The sequence below is a fragment of the Staurois parvus genome, unplaced genomic scaffold, assembly GCF_062004578.1.
Source record: "Staurois parvus isolate SC_StPar_1 unplaced genomic scaffold, SC_StPar_1.0 ptg000422l, whole genome shotgun sequence".
In the NCBI taxonomy this organism is placed as follows: Eukaryota; Metazoa; Chordata; class Amphibia; order Anura; family Ranidae; genus Staurois; species Staurois parvus.
The window spans coordinates 8,734,407-8,762,307 of NW_028318218.1; the positions used below are offsets into that span (position 1 = coordinate 8,734,407).

Sequence of the window (27,901 nt, forward strand, 5' to 3'; positions counted from 1 at the left end):
AGCCATGGGGGTCTACAACCTGATAGTAGCCACAGGGAAAGACCTGACTGATGGCACCTATAATAATATCTTTATTATGCTTGTGGGAGTGAATGGAGAAAGTGACAAACACCAACTGCCCCGTCATTGGAGCAACTACTTGCCTGGATCTGTGAGTATTTTTTGATATGGTTGTCAATGAGTTATGCTATCAAGATAATGCAATTCGTACATTGAGTAATGATATGGAAAAGTACAGCAACACATGACAAGTGATTGGTAGGTGTCACTCTAGTAAAATGTGTAGACACTTTGGAGATTGTATGTTGCATGTAATTATTGCTGCAATGTGGAGAATATAGTAATGTGCTGATGAAACAAGTGTGGACTAGGCGCAATGTGGATCAAGATGTCATGGATTTTTGGTGTTTTTTTTTTTTTTTTTTAAGCTGATCTCATTTGTATCTAAACCTTTATCAATGACCTATGAATTACCACTCTTGCACTACATTTTAAGAGCTAACCATAAAACATGTTTAGAATGTGTGCCTTTTTAGACTTTAGAGAAGTGGGACAACATGAACAAACTGTTCCCTCACCTATTTAAAAGAGAAAAAAAATATTGATGTTACTGCGTGTCAAAATGGAGGGTAACTGCAATCATGACAACTCTTAAAATTGTTTTTTGGGCTGCCCGGGTGACTGTCATTTTAGGTCTATGGACAGATCACAAAACCAAAAAACTGCGTATCGCAAGGGCCTGTGCATATTCCTGCCCTCTAGGCAGTGCTAGGTTTAGACCTTGGGGGGGGGGGGGGGGGGGGGCGGCATCTCAACATAGAGATTGAATTAAAACAGAAAAGTGTTGCTTGGCAGTCTATAACCTCTCAAATAGTAAAATATGAGACATTGAAATGTAAATCTGCTGCCAGAAGCACTTATCCTTTTTTTTTTTTTTTTTTTTTTTTTTTTTTTTTTTTTTTTTTTTTTGGGCTTAACTGTTCTATAGCCTGACACACACAATTTTTATTTTAAACTAATTTTATAATTACCTTTTTTTATTTTTATAAAGAGAGATTGGGGCCTGCTCTGGAAAGGGTGCCTACTGCCCCTTATAAATCCAGCACTGATTTTAGGTGAGGTAGTTTGTGATGTGCAACATGCTGTGGCAATGCCTTCCTGATCACAAATAAGGTAGATTTACCCTGCCCTATCACATGGAGATTTTTTTTCAAGAAGTTGGGAGTCTTCCCTGTTGTCCCCCTCAATGCTATCCTAGGATAGTCCTAAATCCCCTGAGTCTTTCATTGGGCCATAGGAGCCTAGAGTCAACATCTGGCCCTTTGACATATTTGATGTATACACTAGATTAGTAGCTATAACTTTATCTCCCACAGATGAGTCATTTTTATATTTTCTCACCCAAGATTAACAAGTTTTCTATTAGGAAAATTTTTTTGGGTGGAAACATTCAAACAGACCCCTTATTAGTTGGCAGTGGGTAACTGTCATATTGACTATCATATGCGTTTTAAGAGTTTCTATATTTTTTTCTGCTCCTGCCTTTCCGTTGGTTTAGTTAATGCTGTATAGATATCCCATCCCTATTCCCAGTAAGGGCATTGCAGCAAGTCCCATGGCATGGAGTAGAAACATGATCTTTTGACCTATCGAATGTTCATTGTTGTAAGATTCTCTCAGTTTATGGAATAAACACTGACTGTGGTATCCAACTGAGGTTGAAGTTATCGCTATCTCATCACAACTGTAAGTTACAGAGATCACACTATCAATGCTTAGATTGGAGAGACAGAACAGTAACAGTGTCAGAAGGCAGGAAATGTGAGGGTACTTGGGTAGCTCTTACTATGGCAACATGTTGGGTAAAGTAGCACTAATATTTATGAATGTTCATCTAGCAAAGGCAGGAATTGCAGGGAGATATTGAGAACGAGTGGTACATGAAGGCTCAAGTGGAACTGATCAGTCTTGGGTGCAGTGGTAGGGGGTTGGATCTGACTGCCCTTAAGCACTGACAGTTTAATAAAATATTGCTGCCTGACCATCTCTTTGCTATACTCAATTCAGTGCTTGCTTTTGAAAACTTAAATGCCCTCATCTTAACTTTAGCCAAATGTCCATTTTGGATACTTTGTGTGTAATGCTAGCCTCTTGAAGGTCACTGTTTCTAGGTACCCCTAAGCTCTGCACAGCCAAGCAACATGCATTTTCCACACTTTCATCCAGTCAGTGAACAGTCCATGAGCTTGGTTTCTGTTAGGGGAAAATCACTTGAATAGTGTAAAAGGGATTAAGGGATGCCCAGCTTGATCTGATCAATGCATGGGGACAACTTCCTTCCTATTTACAGAAACAGAGCCTGGACTGTTTTTCTTTGAAAGCTGTCAGTCTTTGCGGATCAGTAGCAACTGCCCCTTATGGGCGAGGGACTTGCAAACAACCCCCCCTCTAAATCCGCTTGACTTGTAAACTAGATGCAAAGATGTCTCTTCTCCCTTGTAGAACTGATTCCAGCTCCACAGCCTGCAGACTCTACCAGGCTGCTCTGAAGATCTCCCAGGACAAGGATAAGATTAGGCACAGCACTGCCCTTTTAAAGATTGCTACATTTGGCAGTCCATTCCCTTGTGAATCCCTGGGTGTGCTGTCATCCTTGCTCCCAGGCCTTGATCCTGTACATGCCATACTGCTGAATGGATTCTCCTGAGTCAGCTCGAGCTTAGCCTGGAGGTCAGCCCCCCTAGACCTACAGTACCCCTCCTAAGCCACTGACCATCTCCTCAGCACTCCATCTGCCACCCAACTCCCCCAGCTGGCCTGCCTATCTCATATTTATGAGCTGGTCCGCCACTCTATCAGGGCCTGTAAACCAGGGATTAGTTAGACTCCCATAAACATGGAGGTTGGGTCTCAACCTCTTCTGCTCACTGGCTTCTGGAAGGTTCCAATGGTCCTCCAGAACCAGGTGGAGGCAATAGAGTACTAACCTTTTAAACCATCCAGCTTGACCTGCAGTAACCCAACCTTAATTGCAGAATCAGATACCATGAGTCATACACAATAGATTTGCCTACACTATTCTAGTAGCACACCAGAAAGTGCTACATATACAAAAGGGTTAGAACCTCTATAGTTAACGTTTGGTTTTAACTGTCAGCAGGGTGTGACTTGGTCATTTAAGCAGAGAGACATGTGCCAAGCCACTATTGCACAGTAATCTACTCTATTCTCCATCATTGAAGATGCAAGAGTTGTAGTTGGTGTGGATGGATCTGACTTCTCAAGACTCTTTTAGGTGGCAGTGGTTGATATATATGTCGAGAAAGATCTTGGTGAGCTCCTACTTGTTCGGGTGTCTATGGAGCCCTACTTAAATTTCCCTCTGGATGCCTGGTTCTGCCAGTACGTCAATGTGACCTGCCCCAGTGGTCAGATCTACCAGTTTCCATTCTATCAGTGGATATCGAAATTTATGACTGTGGAGATACCTGAAGGGAAGGGTAAGATATTGTCTATTTTTACTTTGTATTCTGCTCTGTATTTAACTTTACCGTCTAATGTGCTACTCTAAGCCTCCCCCTAAGGCCTGTTTCACATAGGCTTCAGCTTGTATAAGAGCAGTATGAACAACAAACTTTGACCAAAGCATTTGCAGATGTTTCAGCAAGCTTTATTGCATCTTTTTAAAGTACCCTTCAACTTTTTTGTAAATATTGAACACAGATCTTAATGGGAGTGTTGATTGCCACTTTAAGCAAGCTGCTAGCAGGATTCAGTATTTAAAGCATGTTGAAAGCCTGCTGAAGCTTGCTATCCACTTGCTGTAAGTGGCAATCAGTACTCCCATGCAGATGGCAAGTAACCAGTTTTATGTACATTACAAACAAATCGCAAAGTATATGCAGCTCCTACCAAATATGTAATTGGTAGGTTTGTGCATTGCAAAATTTGATAGGCGCTGCGTATATTTTGTGGTAAGTGGAAATGCTGAACTGCCAATACAGTCATCTTTTCTGGTCCCTGAAGAGGGTATTTGCGGACATAATACAACCAATCAATGCGTCTGAGGTGAGTGCTGAAGTGAAGTTGCAGTGATTGTAATCAACAGACACACCATTAATGCCAATTTTGATAAATGCATCTATTTCCATCTGACAAGCTACAATTTTGCAATTTGACCATCAAAATATTACGCAGAATGAAATTACAATTCATTCAGAGACCCAATATGATCTAAATCAGGTTCATATATTGCTTGGGAGGTTTAATATGTTCCATTAGCCTTCTGTTCCTTTTGTGTTTGGAGTCTTATAAATGTATTTCTTTATTCATTGGTGTAGAAGTGTATAGAAACCCCAAGATGATGATATAGCTGATTCTTCAACATTGGTGAAGGGTCCACTTGTCTGTCTGTCCATCCCGACATATTTTAAAGCCCGTGAGAAACTGGTAATGAGCGCGCGCCTGGTTGAACAATAGCAGCTAGCATTCAGGATGAATCTGTATCATCAAAACAGCTTGATAAATAATGCAGCGCTGAAAATTCATAAAGTGACTGATGCATCAAGTGTGAGCTAGATCCCTTTGACAATGTGCATGCGCACGAAACACATCAGGGAGGAGCCTTGCTGTAGTGATATCATGCCATAGAGGCCACATGGAAGGCCGACGGCTATCTTTGTCCCTGTAAGTTTGTTGCTGACAGCTGTTTGTGGATTGATCCTTCTGCATACCAATAAAATACTACACGATCAGCACTTTGTTTCTGGCTTGTGGTTTACGAGCCTGTTAAGGTGGAAACATCCTTTTTTGAGCTATTATTGTCCGGTGGTGATGAAGTATTGAGGAGCTGTTCCTGTATACTGAGAGGGTCCTGTGAGTGAGATCTGGCGTTATGCCTTGTATGCTATCTGTGTGCCAGATTATTCCTCTTCCTTGCCTGAACCCAGATGACCACAGAGGATAATATATACACATGATCATATATATTGCGCTTCTGGTGATCCTTATCACAGAACTCGCGTGCACGGATTTCATGGAAAAATTTGGACTGTTACATGTTTCCAGATTTTATTAATCATGTCATTTTTGGTCATTACACACTGATTCACGATTGTTTTATAGGTTACTATTTATTACGTCAGCTCATGACGGTACACTTTATTAATACTGTTAACTTTAGCGCAATATAGTGCTCACACTTGATGAATCGGTCACTTTATGAATTTTCAGCGCTGCCTTATTTATCAAGATATTTTAAAGCCCAAGTTCGCTTTTTAGTAACTGTTGATAAGTCTCCTTATGCAGTTAAGAACTTCTGAAAATCACAAGTTGGGAATCCTAAGACCCCTTTTCACGTGGGCATTCAATTGGGTTCACCTGTCAGTTTTTCAGGGGGACCTAATCAGACGGTCCATTTATCCTTACGGTCCTGGGAAAAAAAAAAACTGAAGGACTCCATTCTCTTCTGTTGAGGTGGAGCAGATTGTAGTCAGGTTTAAGCAGGAAGTGAAGTCTTTTTAATGCCCAGACGCCCATGTGGAGCCGAGCAGGATCTGTCCACGTTTGCTGTACAAAAACTGAGTGGACACGGATGTAATCTGGCAGCTCTGCTCAGATTGAGGGGTCTGTAAACTCCTCAGAATGGAATCCGCCCCATGTGAAAAGGTCTTTTCAAGTGCTACTTCTTCCCATTACATATAAAGCCATGGGGGTGGGATCTCTGCAGAAACTGCTGGCCCCTTGATCCCTCCATCCTGCCATTTGCAGGAAGGGATGGACACTGGAAATGTGGGGTTTGAGATGGGTTTTTTTTTCCCAGAAAATGCTTTGGTTTTTGGCCTGAATCTTTTCTAATCTGTCTAGATGGAAACACACATGGCAATACTGCACTCAACATCTTAGGTTTGTCTCCCATCAGTTTCTTGCTTTTTCCTTAATACTTAGTGTCCACAATTTTGATACCCTGCTGGGTATCCCTTTTTAATATAGCAACTGTCACTGAACAGTGAACAAGAACTAGTTTAGAACTATTCTAAACCACAAAAATCAATGCCATATAATGCAGAGGTTATTACCAGGAAAACATATGGCGTGTCCTAAACAAGACTTGGAAAGCCATGAAGTTGGGTTAGTTTGGGTTTGGACCTAGATAAATACAGTTATTGCTCACCTTTCCCTAACTGAATAACAATAGATTGTCAGTCTATTGTGTCTAGGATTGTCACTTCAGTGTTTAAAGCAGGGCAAGTCTGTCATACCATGTTACAGAAGGAGGAGCTGTTAATCTGTAATGATGCAAGTACTAGAGTAGAAGTCTGTCAAGAGTTGCTATATCAGCATAGAATCGCCACTGTCATGTAGTAGAAGCTGTGCTCACAAGTTGACTTGTGGTTAATAGCATTAGTTGGCTGCAATTGTTGTTGTGGTGTCTTAAGTAAAAAATCTTTTGTTTTTCAGGTGTTATTTCAAGTGAGAATATTCATCCTGCTCTCAAACAACAAAGAAAAGTAGAATTGGAGCAGAACAGAGAAAATCACAAGTGAGTGAAAGTGTAATTTGGTAAGAGGGGTGGCTGTCTCCTATAGGGTCATGTTTGATTGACAATGTACATAGAAGGATCTTGATGTACATGGAAGTCTGCTTTTGACACTTAATATTCTTTGACTGCAGTCTTTAATATCTGTATTTATGGCTACGTTCTGATGTGCCTTTGTTATAGTAACTTCAACAAAGTAGTGTCTGTGGTGCCATCAATTTTGAATGACACCCAAACACTGTTAAAGCTGCTCCAGTAATGCTTTTATTAAAACCAACAAATCTTGTAATGTCCTTTTTTATCTTAATAGGTGGAGAGTCTATGCAAAAGGTGTCCCTCACTGCATTGATGTAGCTCATGATGAAGTGCAGCATCTGCCCCCCAATGACCAGTTTTCCTTGCTGAAGGAATTCAGCTTTGGCTTCAATGCCCTGGCCATGTATGTATGATGCCTATGCTTAGAAAATTTGTGGAAGCTGCAACAGTAAAGTTGAACAAAAACACATTTGGTAGTCCACTTTACAGATACCTGGCTTGCTGATATATATTTATCAGCATCGGTGTTTCTCAAAATGCAATTACCGCACAATATACCATGTGGTCACATTTGTGGACACCTGACCTTCACACCCAATTTGAGTTTGCTAAAAATTTCATGTGCAGTGCTACAGCCTTCACTTTTCCAAGAATGCTTTGTGCAAGATATTGAGTGCATGTGGGGAATTTTGTGCCTATTTGGCCAATGTTTCTCTTCACCAAACCGGTCAAGATAGATATTTTTAGACCGCCAGACTCTTGCACAAGGTTGGAAGCACACCATCTAAGATGAAAAACTGCTTTTGCCTCCATTTTGTATTTTTCAAGCATTTCTTCATATTCCTTCTGTACTGAAATGTATTGTAATTGTGCTGTCTCCCTTATATTGTAAAGCACTGCGCAAACTGGCGCTATATAAATCCTGTATAATCAGATGGCCTCATTCTACCATACTGTGACAGCCAGCATGATTTGTCCCACCTCTGAGCCCAGGCTACTCAGTGAGCTCATCTATCATTCTGCTTTCTTCTCCTGTTGGCATGTTGTCAACCCAAGAGACTACTATAGCTGATCAGCCCTCTGACCAATAAAGTAAACCATTAAATGATTATTTATTTCAGGTACTTGTATAGTGCCATCAATTTACGTAGCGCTTTACATATATAATGTACATTCACATCAGTTCCTAACCCTCAAGGGATGTACAATCTAAGGTCCCTAACTCACATTCATACATACACATACAAGGGCCAATTTAGACAGGAGCCAATTCACCTACCAGCATGTCTTTGGAGTGTGGGAGGAAACCGGAGTACCCAGAGGAAACCCACGCAGGCACAGGGAACATGCAAACTCCAGGCAGATGGTGCCATGGTTGGGATTTGAACCAACGACCCTAGTACTGCCAGGTGGAAGTGCTAACCATTTAGCCACTGTGCTGCCCCATTATTAATGCTAGAACATGGTGCTCCTGCTAGGGATAAGTATTTATAAGGCCTGTTTCTATTTTTTTCTTTCCAGTAGGCAATATCCCCTTATTATGCTTGGATATTTACACTCAGCATTAAGGGAACCTGCAAGTGTTTCAATGTAGGCTATTATCCAAGGTCGAGGCTAAAATTTGGCCAACTTCTGAACCAAACTGACAGAACAGATGTGCACTATAGCTGGAATAAGAAATGTCACATTGATTGGATAATCTGATGGGTAACAGCCTGACAAGTGCTGTGATGAACATAAGCAATTACTGACCAAACTACACAAGCTCAGTAGCTCATGAATCCCAGGTAATGGCTGAGCCTGCCTACAGTATATCTGTTTATAGGTTGAGGCAGAACACTATGTAATAAATCACGGCGAACTTTGTGTACCAGCTTTAGGAGTCCATAACATGGGTATTCCACATTTGGTCATTGAGTCTAACACATGTTCGTTCTTCTCAGTGAATTAGAAACTAAGCTGAAAGGATTTACATGCAACACTGATTCATGGCAGGACATGGAAAACATCAAAAAGCTATCCACCCTACGCAAATCGCAGATCTCAGGTGTGTAAAATCTGCTTCTGTCAATATTCTTTATAAAATACTACTGTAATTGTACATTGTAAATCATCATGTTTTATAAAACTGGTAAATTCCTAACAATGAAGATAATTCTCTCAGAACTGCTGAATTGTAATGCCCAGAAGGCACTGCAGATATGTCTTAACGTGGTACTCCAGGGGAAAAGGAAAAAAATCTGACTTGCAAGCTTACTCTAATGATTGCCCAGTCAAATTTTTTTTTTTTTTGTTTATCCTTTGTTATAACAAAAATACCTTTTTATGATACCTTTTTTTTTTTTTTTTTTTTTTTTTTTTTTTTACCCCTGAATTCACTATTTCTACCTTTGCCTAAGCATCGATGTACAGCTTTAAACCACATGTCTTCTCCCCATATCCACAGTACTTTGTGTTCATTTTAGCAATTAATTTACAGGGAGTGAAAGACCATGGATAGCAGGAGCTCTTAAGTAGTTATGTCTCTGAAACTACTTTAAATTGGGAAAACCTGTAATCCTGGGCTGCCAGTACGCTCATTCTTCTAAGGTCCTTTTCACACAGGTGTGGCAGACTTGCCCGATCGGAACCTTCATTCTCTATGGATCGGTGGGTATAAACAGGCATGTGCCTGTTTACACCGTCCAATCCATTCCGCCAAAACAAAATTGATGGGGATCTGTTTCCCTTGCATCCACTGGATCGGATGGCAGTCTGATGGAAGTGGACAGGTGGTCTCTTTCCATCTGGCCGCCCATAGAGGACGGCGGGCGTGTCCATGTCCACTCTGCACAAGTGGACGTGGACCTGTCACCCGCTTGCTCAGCGGGGATCAGAAGACAGATCACCCACTGTGGAGGCAGATCCGTTGACTGGTCCGTACCATGTGAAAGGGGCTTTAATGCCAAAATATTTGAAGTGTCTTGCGAGCCAGAAAGCAGAAAAAAAAAACTCTTTATTAAACACTTTAAAGTTGGATCGCAACCTCTAGCACATAACTACCAATGTGGCAAAACGCAAAATAAAATCATATAGTGTTGCGCTCCCAAACCTCCAATTATTATATTATTATTTAAATCACTTAATCTCTATCCTAAAAATCATATAATAGGAGAAATGTGTATAAAAAATACCAATAATTAAAAATGATGTCTGTGATTAATCATAAATTATAAATACTGATAATCTTATGCTTTATATCAATTCAAATTAACCTTGTGCATAAATGAATAAAAACAATGAAAAAAATTATGAAAAAAACGTCCCATATAATAAAAGTGACTTTGTGCTGAAAAATCTTCAATCTAATGTGCTGAAAAATCTTCAATCTAAAGATTGAAGATTTTTCAGCACAAAGTCACTTTTATTATATGGGACGTTTTTTTCATAATTTTTTTCATTGTTTTTATTCATTTATGCACAAGGTTAATTTGAATTGATATAAAGCATAAGATTATCAGTATTTATAATTTATGATTAATCAGACATCATTTTTAATTATTGGTATTTTTTTATACACATTTCTCCTATTATATGATTTTTAGGATAGAGATTAAGTGATTTAAATAATATAATAATTGGAGGTTTGGGAGCGCAACACTATATGATTTTATTTTGGGCTTTAATGCTAGTTGCTTAGCTGTCAGCTGACAATGTCTTCAGTGTCTTGAGCGGATGAGGTGTTCTGACTTATTTGCTGCATGATTATGGGCCCATTACTCCTATTTACCACCTACTGACTGCCCATCTGCAATGTACTGTGGACGGGCGGCCACTTTAGACACACTGACGTACCCATGCGTTGCTGCCTACTTCCAGGTTTTAGGCATGTGCATGCATGGCCCTGGCTGGCACCTGCTGTGGTTGTACACCTGTTGGAAAGTCCCCAGTCAATGGTTCATGGTCTGGACCTGCTGGTCAGCTGTGTACAATCACAGCCCAGGGCTTTTTTTTTTTCTGTACAAAGAATGATCTTTGGACTTGGAGTACTAGCAGTAAAAAAGGCACGCTTTACACACAGGCACAAGTTTAACCCCTTGATTGCCCTAGATGTTTAACCCCTTCCCAGCTAGTGTCGTTAGTACAGTGTATAGTATTATCACTGATCACTGTATTAATGTCACTGGTGGTGTCAGTGGCAGTCAGTTCCAGTCAGTGTCAGATTGCCCTCCTCACTCAGTTTCAGAAGTCGCTGATCACTGCCATTCAAGGTTTAAAAATAAATTCCAGTGTGTGTATACCATAGTTTGTAAGCGCTATAACTTTAACGCAAATCAATCAATATACAACTTGTTTTTTTGTTTTTATCAAAGACCTGTAGCAGTTTTTTGTTTGAAATTTTCGGTCTTTTTTTTAGTTTTATATCGTAAAAAATAAACCCAGTGGTAATCAAATGCCACCAAAAGAGCTGTATTTGTGTGAATTATTTAAATTTCATTTGGGTACAGCATTGCATGACTGAACATTTACCAGTTAGTGCAGTGCCAAATAGAAAAAAATGGCCTGGTCATGAATTGGGGGAAAAACGTCCGGCGCTCAAGTGGTTAAGCAAGGAAGATCGCATTAGTGAATGGTGGGCAATGGCAACCTACATAGTGTTTCCTTATGTTTTTGTCTGGGCAAAAGAGAAGATAGTACATCTTAGCCATACATGTACACTTTTTTTGTATGATCCTTAAAGTGCAGAAATATTTATCTGCCAGAATGAGCTGGCAACTTGGGTTTTTTGAACTGAGAACAATGTCTGCTACATCGACATCCCAAGCAGTATTTAGTCCTGCCCGAATTCTCATATGCTGGGACTACAAAACTCAACCACTCCTCATCCTAGAGGACAAAGATGAACAATCTCCTGTGCTCAAGAGCAGTGCGCTGGTAAGTGATGGATCTGGGATCCTTGGCTATTCTGAGACTGACATTGTCCTTGCTGCCCTCTAACGGCTGGGGAGCCTAGGAAAGGTACTGAAAAACAAGGAACAGAGGATGCACTGGCCTTGCACATTACCCTTTTGACATCTTTGTATGAACAGAATAAATATATACTCAAACAACTTGTAAATAAAGGCACATTCATGTCCTCCATGCACTCAAGGTGACCAGGTCTCCTAAGAAAGTGACAGGAGGACCATCCAAAAGGCTGATGCATTTCAAGGGGGAGGAGGAAGAGGGGACAGCCTTGAAATGCATCAGCCTTTTGGATGGCCCTCCTGTGGTTGTGACTTGCTTAGGAGACCAGATTACCTCAAATGCATTATGGACATTAATGTGCCTTTACTCTGTTCATACAATAAAGATGACACAAAGAATGTGCAAGGTTGGTGCGGCCTCTGCTCCTCATCCTATGACCTGAGCCAAGATTTAAGGGAATTGGTCAAAAATGAATAAATAGCTTCATAGGGAATAGCTTGGGTAAAGCTGCACTCCCAACAAAACTGGTATATTGTATAAATCTGCCTTCAGAGGCACTTGTAAACCTGATGATCCCCTGTCTGCTATTTAATCTTGTGTTTCAGATCTAGTGAGTGAGATATGGAAGGAGGATTTCTTCTTTGGTAGCCAATATCTGAATGGAGCTAACCCCATACTGATAAAGAAATGCTTCAGAATCCCAAACAACTTTCCAGTTGATGAACACAAAGTGGCTTCGTCCCTTGGGGCTTCAACAAACCTAGAGAAAGAACTTCAGGTAGGCATATCAAGTGTAATGTCAATTGTTTGTGTGCATTTACTCCTAACTTCAGCCAAAAGGTTTAATTTTGGATGGCAAGCATTCAAACTTTTTTGTTCACTACCCCGTTGGATCAGAAAGGGACTTTTTTTTTTTTTCTTCCTGTGTTCCATTGGTAATATTTCTCCAGCCCTTCTATCAAATGTGTGCAGGGAAATTTTCCCAATAAGGAAAAATCTGGCAAAAAAAGTTTGAGGCTGCTTAAATGTTCTAATAGTTGATTAAATCTGTTTTTGGTTGTATATGGCTAAACTCAAATTTCATAAACTGTTGCAGAATGGTCATATTTTTCTGGCAGACTATAAGATTCTTGAAAAAATTCCTCCAAATGAATCTATCAATGAACAGCAACAATACCTTGCAGCCCCTATGTGTCTACTGTGGAAAAATCCTCAGGATCTTCTTGTCCCAATTGCAATCCAGGTTAGTTCACTTCTAAAACTTTTTTGCAGCTTAACAAGGCATATACCACTGCATATTAGTCTGTAATACCACATACTGGTTCAATTATTAAAATGTTAACATCATGGAGAATGTTTTGGCATGGGCAAATCCGTAAATAAAGGCATATCAACAATCCCCGTGTGACCACTGCAGTTAGCTTAAATACTTATTCCAGGTACCGGGAGCATTCTGTTACACTGCAGAATGTAGCTGTCAGGGATCGCAGTGTCTCCCTCCGCATGCGCACTGGCGGCAGATCACGCCGGGACACAGGCACTAGGTCCCGGCGAGCCGCGGCTGACAGGACGCCGCGCATGCACAGTAGGAGCCGCGGGCGCGCCTCAGGCGTCCAATGACAGCCGGGGGTGCGTCCTAGCCGGCCAATGACAGTGCAGGGCGCACTATTTAAAGATGCCCTGCACTGTCACAGTTTGCCGCAAGGTCTATCTGTGATCCTGAGTTCCTGTATCCGTTCTAGTGACCCTGATTGACCCTGACTACGCTGCCTTCTCCTGTGATTGACCCGGATTGCCCTGACTACGCTGCCTTCTCCTATTCTGACCCCCCGGCTTGCCTGACCATTCTACGGACTGACTTACCCTGCTGATCCTGCGTGTGACCTGACTACTCTTTGCCCACCGATTCGGTACCCCGCTTACCCCCTCAGGACCACGATCCATTACCACCCTGCTGGGGCCACCATCCTCTTCACATCTGGCTCTCCCGGTACCTGCATATGTCCCCGGAGGCTTCCTCAGCCACTGGTGGGCCTGCTCAGAGGTCGTGACCTGGCCCGGGACTGTTACAAGTCCATCCCCACCATCAGGGGCCCTGGTGAAAGCACAGCCCGGGCTTAGACCCCACGCTCTGGGTAGGTCTGTCAGTTGGCAGCCTGAGGCACCACCTGGCGGATCATAACAGTAGCAATAATTTGGCTGGCAGAGCACAAAAACAGCACTGTCTACATATTGGCTGTTATACTTTAGCCTGCTACTTGCCATAAACTAGCCCCTGCAATAAAAAGTCCCATTGTAAGCTGAAGGGAGCTGTGGATATTTCTGGCATCTGACGGGCACCATCAGGAGTGATCACCTGCACAGTGGTGCCTGTATGGTCCTGGCCATGTCTGCTCCTGATGGTGGAGCCTACAAGGCAAATTCTATTTTTTCGCCCATCGCCTTTCAGGACAGCACCTGGAGAGAGTGCAGCTCCACCCATAATCACAGGAAACACTCTACCATGGTGGAAGTGCTGCAGGAAACTGGATTATGGGGGAGGCTGCACTCCAGTGGGAGGGGGGGGGGGTGGCAGTCCTTGCCATGCATTTTGGTGTGTGGACCAGTCCAGCTCCTTCCTCCAGCAGTTGGGGGGGGGGGGGATGTGTTCCAGTGCCTTCTGTCCTCTTGTAGCTCAGTGGCGCAATGGCCAGCCAGGGGGTCCCCGCCGGGTCTGTAGTGCTTGGAGGGGTGTGGGTCTCTGGTGGCCATGCCATGGGAAGCAATCAGTTGGCTTCCTGCAGTGTTTTACAGGTCCTGGCCGGTGGGGGCATGGCGGCAATGGTTCTGGCCACTGGAACACAAGGGGAAGAGGCAGGTGCTTCTGGTCCTGGTTCACCGGTATTCTGGAGGCCAGCAGGAATGACAAAAGGACCACAGGTCCCAGCAAAGCTGCACACTTTCCAGGATGTAGGAGGCAGAGGGCCTGGCGGCATCGGCGGATGTAAGTGCATCAGGCACTAGCCTAGCCAGGTAAAGGGGGCACAATGGTGCCTTCAATCCTTACTGTAGGGCTTTTGGGTTTTTTTTATGGTTGTGTATTTGTATGCCTTCCCTGTTTGGTCTTTCTAGGAAAGCCTGCTGCTTTTGGTACAGAGGTAACTCAGCAACTCAGAAGGAGAGAGCGTCCTTCTCTCCCTCATGATTCAGGTGAAGAGGGTGAGGAGCAGGTTGCTAGGTCGTGCAGATATAAGCTATCGTTGGAGGTGGACAATTTGCTGGAAATCCAGGAAGAGAAAGTCCAGCTGTCCGTTCAAGACAATGTACCAAGGCCTGGGACAGGCTAAACAGTCTTTCTGGTCCAAGTATCAGATTCGATAAAGTAATGGAAGGATCCAGAAAGGGGCCCTTTCTTTTCCAAATCCCTGAGGAGGTTCCCCTTCGAGGAAGATGAGTCACTTGTATGGAACAAGAAACAGATTGAATGCGGCTTTCTCACAGGTTTTCAGGCTCACTGACTTGGCTTTGAGGATATGGGTATCCTGAAGGATGCAATGGATTAAAGGGCAGACTCTCGCCTTAAAGTTTGGGACTCTTCCCTGACCAACCTCAAGCCAGCAATGACCTCCACAGTTGTGGCAAGAAATTTGGAGTGCTGGTTAGATCAGTTGGGGGATCATGTTGAGATGGGGACCTCCAGGAGAGGGCTTTTGGAGTCTTTTTCGGTCCTCCCAAAGGCCGTAAAGTATATGGCGGGTGCATCTGCAGAGTCTTATTAGAATGACGGCCAAGTCGTCGGCATTGGTCAACTCTGCCAGGAGAGCAGTCTGGCTCAAAACCTGTTCAGGGGATTCACTGTCTAAAGGGAAGTTTTGCAGGATTCCCTTTTCATGGAACCTGTTGCTCAGCCCAGATCTGGAGTCTGTTGGATAGAACAGCAAATAAGAAAGCTTTCCCGTCAAAAAATAAGACGGTCAGGAAACCTTTTCATCCTTTCACACCCCCAGAAAAGGAACTGGAGTTTTCAAAAAATAGGGGTAAAGAGTGGTGCTCTTCAGACCCCCAGAGCAACTAGCCAAAAGCCAATGACCTTTCTCTTTCAGTGGGAGTGAGGCATCGGGCCTTCTCACAATGCGGGATAAAACAGTGTCTTTGTCAAAAACATTGTGGCCCAAGGGCATTGCCTGGAGTTCTTGTGGACCCCACCGACCAGATTTTGCGTAACCAGTCTCCCAAGGGATCACGAGATGGCCCCAGCGATGACATCCCTTTTTGAAGGAACTGATGCACCAGGAAGTTGTCATTTGGGTGTCAAGGGAGGGTCGGGGGTTCTACTCACGCTTTTTTTTTTTTTTTTTTTTTTTTTTTTTTTTTTTTTTTTTTTTCCCCCCCCACGGACTACAAATGTAGTCCTCCCACTGACAGCAATGATTGAACATTTATTGCTCCCATTTGGTTTTTCTGGCCTTCAGTTGATGTGATCTGGACTTTTTTTTTTTTTTTTTTTTTTTTTCGTTCAGGACCATTGGTCTATATGGTCATTGGTGCCATGGAACTGGATGGAGCGCTGACCAGAGCAAGTGCAATAAGGACTTTGGCTATAGGGTTGTGAGCTAGCTATTCACCCAATACAAGCATTAAGCAGGTGTGACCTTTTAATGGCTGATGGTCTGCAGTTCTTTTCTAATTCAGGTGCCCATAAGGGCACACCTTTTTTGAAAAGTATGTCTGCATAAGGAAACTACTTTACTGCATGCTGTGAGTACAAGGAAAAGCATTGCTTCAAAAGTCTACTTTTTTTCTAAAGTACACAATATAAACTGACACTTGTAACAATATATTGTAGACTTATTGTAATGAACATCTAGTTAAAGAAAACCACTTGCATGGTTTGCTATTGATCATGACTGTAATGCATTTTGAGTGAACCAATTTCTGAAGATTAGGTTCATTAACTTCAATTTGTCAGCTACTGTATTTCTTCCTGTATTCCAGTTATCTCAGACCCCCGGAGATGATGCTCCAATCTTCCTGCCCAGTGACTCAGAATTTGACTGGTTACTGGCCAAGATATGGGTGCGTAATTCTGACTTCCAGGTACATGAAGTTGATGCTCACATTCTTCGTACCCATCTCTTAGCAGAGGTCTTCTCTGTTGCAGCCACCAGGCAACTTCCAATGGCACATCCAGTGTATAAGGTGAGTGAGTCCTCAGTAAATCTTTCTTGCAAGATATTTTGCAGTACCTGTTTTAGTGAATTGCCTGCAACTTCTTGCTTAATGTTTCCCAACTACTGTACATGACAACCCATTCAAAACTCCAATACTTGTAAGGGTATATACAAATCCACAGGATATACAACAAGCAAACCAACAAAAAGGCAATGCGCTTCACGGGGACCAGAAGTGAAATGGTGAACAGGGCTCTGCTAGACTCTTCCCATTCATGAAAATGAACTGGGCTTTACCTTGGTGCTTTGGAAGCCCCATTATGTGTTTTTTTTTTTTTTTTTTTTTTTTTTTTTTTTTTTAGGGGTTTCTTTTACCCTTTTTTCTTTCTCATTGGCAGCCAAACAATATAACACATGTGGCTAAATGGCTAGTACTTCTGTCTGGCAGTACTAGGATTGTTGGTTCGAATCCCAACCGTGGCACCACCTGCCTGGAGTTTGTGTGTTCTCCCTGTTCCTGTATGGGATTCCTCTGGAGTGTGGGAGGAAGCCAGAGTACCTAAAGACATTCTGGTTGTTTAATTGGCTCCTGTCTAAATTGGCCTTAATACCTGTGTGAATGAGTTGGGGACCTTAGATTCTACGCTCCTTAAGGGTTAGGGACTGATGTGAATGATAGGTATATGTAAAGCGCTGTGTTAATTGATGGTGCTACATAAGTACCTGTAATAAAAAAAAGGTTAGTGCATTGCTCAAATATGAATGGGACTTTTTTTTTTTGAGGTGTTAATGTTTCACAAAATATTTTCTCAGTCTTCATAAACTGCGCAATTGCCAGTCATTGCTTACATTCCAAATGGACTATGCCTAAACTGCAAAAAAGTTAGATCTGACTGGAGTCTCAAATGTGATTTTTGACCTTGCAGATTTTACTTCCTTTATACGTAATCCTATTTTCCCCCTAGCTGCTTATTCCACATTTTCGCTACACACTGGAAATAAACACACTTCTCAGGAAAAAGGTTATTGGACCCAAAGGCTTCTTTGATAAAGTAAGAATGTTTGTCTGTTCTTGTGGTAACCAAAAAAATATTGCACTAGTCTATTCTATTGCTTGAGGCTATTGTGGTGACCACACAATGTGCCAGACGAATGCGCCCCCCCCCCCCCCCAACTCTAAATCTTTTGCTGATCTTATGCCATGTATTTAAGTTTTGTTCCTCTTCCTATGTGTTCCAAATGATTTGGGATAAATAAAAGTGACAGTTTCTAGTCAAGTGTCTAGTAGTGCCTTCATACAGTCCAAGGCCTAAAACAAAATATTTTTGCTTTTACTGTCAGCTAATGTCTTCATGAGTCATCTCATGATTTTGCTCCACCTACCCTTCCCACCCTCAGTTTTTCCTATGTTGAAATTACCACAACTGTTGAGATTCCTAGGCAAAGCCAGAGGTAGGATCAAAACACTGATTCTTAATTATGTCCTAATTGGAGGTCCACTTAATGTCCTACTAATGTTGACTATTTGTCTTCTATCCCTAACACAGCACTGCTGTGGTGGAAACCATACATTACTTATACAGCACTAATATTGGCTTCTCCCCAGGCTGTGGCGGTGGGAAATGGCGGAATTCCAAAACTGCTAAAGGAAGCCATGGATGGGCTGACCTATAGCAGCCTTTGTGTCCCTGATGATATTGAAAGCAGAGGAATGGAGTCCATTTCTAACTACTTTTACAGGGATGATGGTATGAAGATCTGGTCAGCTGTGGAGAGGTAGAGGTCTCCTCCTATTAGAGATAAAAATGTTTAAAAATGTATTTTACTAAAAGCATCCTTAAATCATCCCATCCTTCAATCTGATTTTCTATCCTTTCTAGCTTTGTGTCAAGCATTGTTAGTTACTACTATAGCAGTGATGAAATGGTCAGCCAAGACCCTGAACTTCAGGCCTGGGTGGCTGAGATTTTCAAGGAAGGATTCCTAGAATATCAGACTTCAGGTATGATTCCTGCCCTGAAAAGAACATTATGGGTTGAATGTTTTGCAGACTAAAATGGGGTGTGTTTGTGTTTGTGTTTGTGTTTGTGTTTGTGTTTGTGTTTGTGTTTGTGTTTGTGTTTGTGTTTGTGTTTGTGTTTGTGTTTGTGTTTGTGTTTGTGTTTGTGTTTGTGTTTGTGTTTGTGTTTGTGTTTGTGTTTGTGTTTGTGTTTGTGTTTGTGTTTGTGTTTGTGTTTGTGTTTGTGTTTGGTTTTTTTTTTTTTTGATAAATGGACAAAAACACAGGATCATTCTTGCACATTAGTGCTTGCCAGCACTAAGGATCAGCTGCAAAAGAAATTATATGGAAGCTGCACCACCAGCGGAAACCAGGCTGGCACTGCAGGCATCCCCTCAAACCTGATGTCCCAATTCTAACTCTGCCCTATAGTTTACTGTTCTGTTTTGCACTAAGATTATTCTGTGAATGCATTTTTACCTCCCTGTTTAGTAGAATTTCAGGAATCTTAGTAATTTTTCTAATGTATACACCCTATGACCCAGCCAGCTATTTTGTGTGGTGTTTTTTTGATTTTTTTTTTTTTTGTCTTTTTTTTTTTTTTTTGACTGGCTCAAAGTATGGAAGAATGGGTTAAATGTCCTGCATGTCAAAACTGAGCACAGTGCCAGAATGATAGCTTGGCCTTTGTTAAAAAAAGTTGGTAAACGGTAAGCCTTTTTTCCTGACGGTGCCATCCACTGCTTTCTCCCCCCCCCTCAGAAAATAGGTGTAGGTACTCCCCCCTGTACCGTGTAACCCATTGTCTGCTTCCTACCTACCTCCAAGTATTATCCCTTGGTTCCACCTCCCAGTTTGGTGCCTAATAGTGAACAGGACCAAGTATCACAATGTAAGTAAGTAATCTAAGTAATGTTGTATTGAATTTGTTACCTATCAGAAAAACCATAAAATCCCCTACAGCCAGCAAAAATGGCCACCCCCAGCAACCATAGACTCCCCACAAAAGATCCACCCAAGGAACAGTGGACCCCTACCAGCAACAATGGAACCTTTCCAGCAACAATTGGCCCCCCAGTAACAGACTCCTCTTGCCAACAATAGACCCTTCCCTTAACAATTGATACCCCCAACAAAAATAAATTGCCCCCCCACCCAGCATCAATAGACCCTCTAGCACTCCTTGTCATTACATCAAAAATGCATGTTGCTTTTGCAATGGCCAAAGCTTTTTACACTTTTTGTAAAGCCATTCTGACCGATAGGTGTTTGGCTATGTTATAGGGCATGCCAGTAAATTACAGTATAGTGGCCTAATTGGCACAGGTCTTACACTGATGGGCCTCCTTGGTTTATATCCCTCAAGCAACAATATCTGCATGGAGTTTGTAACCAGGGCAGGGTATCTCTAACTAGAGCAGGGACTGATGAAAAATAGTGGCAATGCACTTTATAAACATGTATACAATTTAGAGTTCTGCCATTTTCCAAATATGTTAAGTATATGTTCTGGATGGAATGCTAATCGCTACAATTTGTGCATGAGGTTAAGTGGAAATGCAATGTTTTATGGGATGTGAGACTGGTATTGAATGTACTGCACTAAAACTGTCTCCTGTGACAGAAATCCCATCTTCCTTGGAGTCCATGAGCTCTCTGATCAAGTACTTAACTATGGTGATTTATACATGTTCTGCTCAACATGCAGCTGTCAACTGTAGTCAGGTGAGTGGCAAAGCTAATAAATGGTCCTGGTTAGCACTACATAAGTCTTGTCAGTCAGGTCAGCAAATGTTTTCTTTCTTCCTTAGGCTGGTCATACACTATACATTTTCTTACAATTTTCTGCCCAATTTCCTTTTAGATTTACCTGCAACTATGTAGTGTAAGGGCTTTCCTAATTGGATACAATTGAAAGTGTTAGGTTTGACCTGTTATATGGTTTTTGGTAAATCTAAAGCAAAATGGTCAAGAAAATTGTATAACCTATGGCCAGCATAAGTCAGTGCTGCAACTTTAGCCGCATCTTCCTGTATTCCTGAAACACTTGTGTGCCCAATTTAGATTTTGCTCTTACAGTCATTGCAACATGCTGGAGAGCAATCATGTGGGTGTATGGAAGCCAAAACTAATGCCACATTGCCAGCCACATTTTATCTACACTCACTGGCCACTTATTAGGTACACCTGTCCAATTGCTTGGTAACACAAATTGCAAATCAGCCAATCGCATGGCAGCAACTCAATTCATTTAGGCATCTTGATGTGGTGAATACTTGCTGAAGTTCAAACCGAGCATCTGAATGGGGAAGAAAGGGGATTTAAGTGAATGAACATAGCATGGTTGTTGGTGCCAGACGGGCTGGTCTGAGTATTTAAATAAACTGCTGATCTACTGGGATTTTCACGCACAACCATCTCTAGGATTTACAGAGAATGGTTCTGGAAAAGAGAAAATATCCAATGAGCTGTAGTCGTGTGGACAGAAATGCCTGGTTTATGTCAGGTCACAGGAGAATGGGCGGACTGGTTGCTGCAACATTCAGGTGGTAGTCAGAATTTGGTGTAAACATGGAAGCATAGATTCATCCTGACTTGTATCAATGGTTTAGGCTGGTGATGTAGTGGTGAGGGGGATAAGGCACTAGCAAGGTGTATCTAATAAAGTGGCTGGTGAGTGTATGTTCAGGTTACAGTAGGCACATGCCTAGGGGGCCAGTTTTATGAAGGACACTTGCATTTGGAAGCCTAAACCTGACATCAGGTGCCAGGGGTGTACGTATAGGGATTGTGACACTGCCCCATGCTGCAGGGGGCTCGTGCAGATCCCCTGTACACCTGGACAGGAGGGGCAACGGCATGTAGAGTAACTGATCCCTCCATGAATAAATGTGAAGCTCTGTACACAACTATTTATTACGTGCTGCAGAGGTGTCCTCCAGCTCCTTTCCTGTCTCAAAGGCGAAACATCGGTCTGATTTAGACCCCTGATATTTTACCAAAGCCCCCAACAGGGGTCCTAAATATACGTAAATTAAAAAAAAAAACTTTACACCACTGGCGGAACTACCAGGGTCTCCAAAGGTCTCACTTGCAACCGGGCCCTGGTTATCCGCCACTATAGGGGGACCCAAAGACTGCAAGAAGGGGGCTCACTGCAGGACCTTAGTATTCCATGGCTGGAGTGCATGGGCCAGGGAGTCCTTTCATGGTTTCTTGCACCCGGATCCTGAAGGTTCTAGCCAACAGCCCTGCAAGGCGTGTTTTCTATTACTGGAAAACAGATGATCCACTCATACTACATATGTTGGCGGGTACATCTAGTTGGGAAAGGCCACATTTTGATTTACATTCTTGTCAGTAAAAGGATAGATTTGTGGTGATTGGAACTGAGTTACTTCATTAGAATTCTCCCAAAACCACTGTTCCATGGAGAACTTTTTATACAATAGAAAAGCCATTTGTTCACGCTACTAGTCTTACTCTCTGCATTTCAGATTTATATAAACCCCTACTTTTGACCATACAGCCCCTTTAACCTATAAATCTATTCAAATGGGAGGGAGAACTAGAACAGTCTGTCTCCAGATGAAACAAGATATTGAAACTAGTCAATTCATCTTTCTTTAGTAGAGTAACTATAAACTGTTGACCAGGTGATATTATACCCCAGTATATTTAAATGGGACCAGTAGGCATCTTGCTTATACTGGAGATGTAATAAAGTGGGGCAAAAGCAATAAAATTTACAAAAGGGACAATATCCCATAGATGGTGGTATTGTCCTGATTCTGCTTTTTGGATGCATCCTTGAACTGGTGGAAAAGATCACGTCCATCTCCCTCCCATATGTCCTTTGCGTGGTCCTATTTCATAAAACCTAATTTCCAGTTCTAAAATATAAAAAATACTACCCTGTTTTATTGAATAAAGCCAAGTCTAATCCCAAAGCACTGGAAATCAATAAATCTACCTATGTTAGGCAAATTGTTATGAAGGATGTCCAAAATCTGCCCAATGGAGGAAATTAGAATTGTCAAACAGTCCAACTTTTCAGCCTTTTTACTTTATGTAGGAAGGGTGAATAACATTTTAAAACCTTAGAAATCTATGAATGAATGGCCAACATATCCTCTGTGGAACTAATAAGTGATTCACTCCATGCAAATGGCTAATTCAAAGACTATATTGACCATCCACATTGCCGTATAAGAATGGAAAAAGACAGTTGCATTTTTTTTTCCCCCAATCTATTTTTTTTCTTCTATAACAGGAATGTTTTTTTATTTCTGTATTGGGCGTTAGGACTAATGGATTAATATGCAATGTGCCTCAAAAGATACTGTCGTGTTTTTTTTTTTTTTTTTTTTTTTCTTGTATGTCTTTGGTGTTTTTAAAAGCAATATAAAAAATGATCAAAACCCACCACCATTGCTGAAATGACAGGACCAACCTCTCTATCCAACATGCAGTGCACCACAGTAATTTTGGTATTGGGCCTTTCTGTATCTGGTTCTATGCCCGATTGTCTCTTGTAATGAAGAACAAGGGGTGGGTACACATGCATTGTAGAGCTACTGACCCACTGTGCTGCATGTTGACCTGCCCAGTGTCAAACTTTGTTACTCCTGTGTTGCCCTCATTTGAGTATTTAGAAGGGGCACCTGTGACATGGCAACTATTGCAGTAAATATAAAGCTTCTCTGGTAACGCTGTTCATATTCTGGCAGTGATAGTTGCGCTAATCTCTTGTGTACTTGGATCAAATGGCAGTAAAATTATTAGTGGTAAATGGGGAGGAGTAAAGAACCCAGAGGTTCCCTGCCTGCAGGATTCTGAACAGAAAGTCTGGCTTTGCCTTCTCTATAGATCCAGATATGGCCAAGCTTATGCAAGAATCTCTGAATATTCAGTCTCAAGTCAGGCTTGCATGTGGAAGCTTTTTGTTCTGATTTGGCTTCACTTGAGAGTATGAGGTGAAGTTCCTCAGAAATCTCAATGGTTCTGCTGTCACCAGATTGCTTACACTGTTCACACTTTGCTAAAAGCTACTGGTAGACTTTAACAAGTGACTTTTGTTCCTCTAAATATAAATTTAAATTTCACTCACCTTGTTAAGTATACCCAGTATATGACATCTATTTAAAAAAAAAAAATCAAAATGGTTTCTGGCTGGTGTGATGGGCAGCTAGCATTTTGTGTATAGTAGTAGCCCATTTATTCTATCAAGCTTTGTGAAGACGTATTGCTTTAGAAAAGGCCTGGATTCTTTCTTAGATACACAGAATATAACTGGCTACTAACATTTATAGGTAAAGTTGATCCAGGGAATATCCGATTGCCTCTCGGGGGATCAGGAAGGAATTTTTTTTTATATTTTTTTTTCTCCTGCGCGAGCAAATTGGATCGTGTGTGTTGCAAATAAAACCGTTTTATTTGCAAATATTTTAAAATTTGTTTTTAGTTTACAATTTGTTTTTGCAGTTTAAACACTTTCCATCCATAGGACGTACCCTTGGATGGGAAGGGTGATGTCTGTCATTGCTGCATCAATGACCAAGATATCTGGTGATTCTGTGCAAAATAAAAGTAATCTGAACAGCTAAAGAGCTGCTGGATTACCTTCACAGGTGGCAGAAGGGGGGTTAATTCCCTCCCCATGTCTCCATAAAGAGGACCTGTCACTGCTTATCACAGGGATGTTTAAAATTTTCTTCTTTTTAATCACTTTATTGCCAACACAAATGTGGAGACAATGTTTAAAAAAAAAAAAAAAAAAATTTAAGTGCCCAATCCCACCATGCTGCATGCAATGGCAGTCACGTCCATTCCACATGCATATGCAAACGGCTATCACACCACACGTGAGGTATTGCCACAAATTTCAGAACAAGAGCAATAATTCTAGCACCAGACCACCTGTATAACTCTAAACTAGTAACCTGCAAAGGTTTTTAAAGCGTGTCTATGGAGATTAAGTATTGTAGTTTGGCATCATTCCATGAGCATGCCCAGTTTTAGAGCATGACATGTTTGGTATCCATTTACTTGATATAATATCTTTATTTTACCAAAAATTGAGTATTGTGTTTTCATGCATTAAAATAAAAAGCATTTTTTTTCCCTAATTGTGTTTGAAAAACCACTGCGCAAATACTCTGACATAAACTGCAACACCACCATTTTTATTCTCTAGAGCAGTGGTCTCCAAACCATGGCCCTAGGGCTGGATGTGGCCCTTTGCTTGCCTTTATCCGGCCCTTGGAGCTGCTCCTCCCACTGATACAAGACATTGTTCTACCAAAGGACACCAACAATGGGGCACCATTTCTCTCGTTGTCAGCAGTAATGGGGCACTTTTCCTTCCAATAGGACACTGTTCCTCCCTCTAATACAAACTATGGCAATGTTTACTCCCACTGATGACAGGAAAATTTCAACTCCCACTGGCCAGTCTGGCCCCCATAAAGTTTGAAGAATAATAAACTGGCTTTGTTTTAAGAAGAGGCTCTAGAACAGGGTTCTAGAAACTTTCTAAAGTGTTTAGGGCTTCTAAGTTTTTTCTAGTAAAGAAGTTTACATGTAGGAGAGGAATGTTAGAATTGGCCTGGACTTAAAGCATATACCTGTAGATTCATAGTGTAGAAACGATACCTTGAAAACAGTCCAGATTGTATACAATCTGTTTTCATGCATGTCTCCTGAGCAGTTTGACTTCTTTGCTTGGATGCCCAATGGACCCACCTCCATGAAGAGTCCACCACCCACCTTTAAAGGAGTCACCACAATGCAGGATATTCTAAAGGCATTGCCAGATGTGAACACTACAGCTACTGGCATGGCTACAGTGTGGCTTATCAGCAGAGAGCCCCAGGATAGGGTAAGTGCCAGAGTCTGGCGAGAAGCAATGTACAAAGGTGTGCTGCATATTGAACATTTAGTGCAAAGTGATGTCATATGGAGCCTTCTGTACATGCAATTTCCACAAATTGTTACGGTGATGTTAGAAAACGCTCATTACCTAGGTTACAGTATAGCTAGTAGTCATTGTGAGGGACCGCCGTGTGGCACCACTAGCACTCCACTGGTCAGGCGTGCCCAGAGCGCGGAGTCTAAGCCCCAGGGTACTTGTTCACCAGGGCCCCTGATGGTGGGGATGGACTTGTAGTACCCCGAGACCAGGTCGCCAATACTGAGCACACCTGTCAGTGGTAGGGGTGTTCGCCAGGGGCTCCAACCAGGGAGAGCCAGATGTGAGGAGGTCGGGTGACCCCGATGGGATGGATGGCTGAGCAAGTGCGAAGTCAGACAGGCCGAGTTGGTAACGTAGAGGACGGTAAGGTACAAGGGAGCAGGCAGAGAATCGTCGGGTCACACGCCAGGTCAGCAACAGGAGGTCAAATCTAATGAGGGGCATCCAGGAAGAGGTCAGGCAAAGCAAGGGTCTGGGCAGGAGAAATCAGCAGGTCAAGAACAATCCGGGTCAATAAACTTACAAGGCACAGGTACAGAATCACAGGAAGCAGGTAAGACCAGAAGGCAACGAAATGACCGCTCAGGGACCTTTAAATATCCTGCGCTGCCATTGGTGCCCAGCGGGCGGCCGCGGCTTCTACTGCGCATGCGCGAACTCGAACGCCGCGGCCGGCCCGGACCTAGTGCCCATGTACAGGGCGGAGCAGTGCGCCTGCGCCGGGACCATCGCGGCAGGGATCGAGGGGATCCCTGACAGTCATATTCAAATGTCCTGTAATGTTGCAGTCTTGCTGCTTATCCAAGTCACTTCTTCAGTTCAGCATTAGTGTTACTAAACCCAGGACCCTACATTCACTATATCTGGTCTCCCACAGTACACACAACATGGAAATGCAATTATTTTAGTAAATATAAACTGCTAAATACCTTTTCTCATCAGCAGTTAAAGCAGTCTTATGACTTCTATCAGCGTCCAGCAGAACACTGGTTAAAGCTTGTAGGAGTTTTCGTTCTCTAGGATGCAAAGCCCCTAACCTCTGGACAGTGCTGATTGGCCCTGTGCTGATCACATGCACTTTCTAAAGAAGAAAACCTCTAGCAATACACACCAAACTGAGCATGTGCAGAATGGCTACTGTTTAGTCTGTCTTATCAGGAGATGAGATGTGGACATTTGAATAAGAGTAGCAGAGAAGACAGGATCAAACTGCGTTTTTACACAATGCAGAGGATTAACCCCGTAGGTTCCACAGTGAGTATAACGAGCATGCTTTACTGCATATACAGACTGATTTTACTGTTGTGGGTTTAGTAACTTTAAAGTATGTGTAAACTGTCAGCTTGTAAAACAAACCATTCAATTTTTAAAATGGAAATTAAAGGCAAAACATTTGTGTATAGATATAAAAAACGGGGGAGGAAAAAATTGCTAAATCACTTACCCTCTAACCTCCTTATGCAGTTGAGAACAGAGCTGGGGGATGATAAACAGCAGCACACTGAACGGCTAAGGAATGGCTGGGGGAGGCAGATGTCTGATCATTGCAGAGCACATGGAGTTCCAGCACAACTTGAGAACTGACCACTCTGCTCTCATGTGAGTTCTCAATAGGAAAACAGGGACTGGCAGGAACACCAGGGATTTCCCAGAAAGGAAGCAATACAAAGAACGGAATACTTCATAAAAGTACATAGCACAACAAGCACACACCAGGAATAGATGTTGGTTTGCATATTTAACTCCATTTCTGAGTGTCATTAACATCAGTAGCATCGAAGTGGCTTGGATAAACTGTAAAACTTAACACAGAACAAGTGTAGTTGAAGGGGATTTGACTACTAGCAATATGGTGATTTAATGTTGAACATGTACATTGTATTGCTAACCTCAAAGTTCTTCTCTACAGAGACATCTAGGAAACTACACTAATGTACATTTTACAGAGAAGACCCCACAGAATTTAATTAAGGAATTCCAGGATAAACTGGCTAAAATCTCCAAATCCATCCAAGAGAGAAATAAGGCCATGCGTCAGCCTTATCCCTACCTGGACCCAACTTATATAGAAAACAGTGTCTCCATTTAACATGAATACTGGCGGACCTGCTGGCTGTCTTGTTTCTTCTCAATCCACACTTGGGATTAGCATAGACCTTGTCACCACAGCAGAATGTTGTACAGGATTATGAGATTTTGTATCTGTAAGAACATGTTAAGAGATTAACCCTGTATGTGTAATAAAAGATTGCTTGGTG

The 27,901-nt window shown here is 42.1% G+C and overlaps 1 protein-coding gene across 1 annotated transcript; it reads left to right on the forward strand.

Moving 5' to 3' along the window:
- The first annotated feature begins 4 nt into the window (after nt 1-4).
- Nucleotides 5-27,901, forward strand: LOC149454645 (hydroperoxide isomerase ALOXE3-like). Its single transcript, XM_089687246.1, has 14 exons — nt 5-151; nt 3,296-3,500; nt 6,460-6,541; nt 6,849-6,977; nt 8,518-8,621; nt 12,127-12,299; nt 12,618-12,764; nt 16,496-16,699; nt 17,637-17,723; nt 18,278-18,447; nt 18,552-18,673; nt 20,295-20,395; nt 25,380-25,550; nt 27,553-27,901. Exons 1-14 carry the CDS (start codon nt 5-7, stop codon nt 27,730-27,732), a joined length of 2,022 nt encoding a protein of 673 aa, XP_089543372.1. The 3' UTR covers nt 27,733-27,901.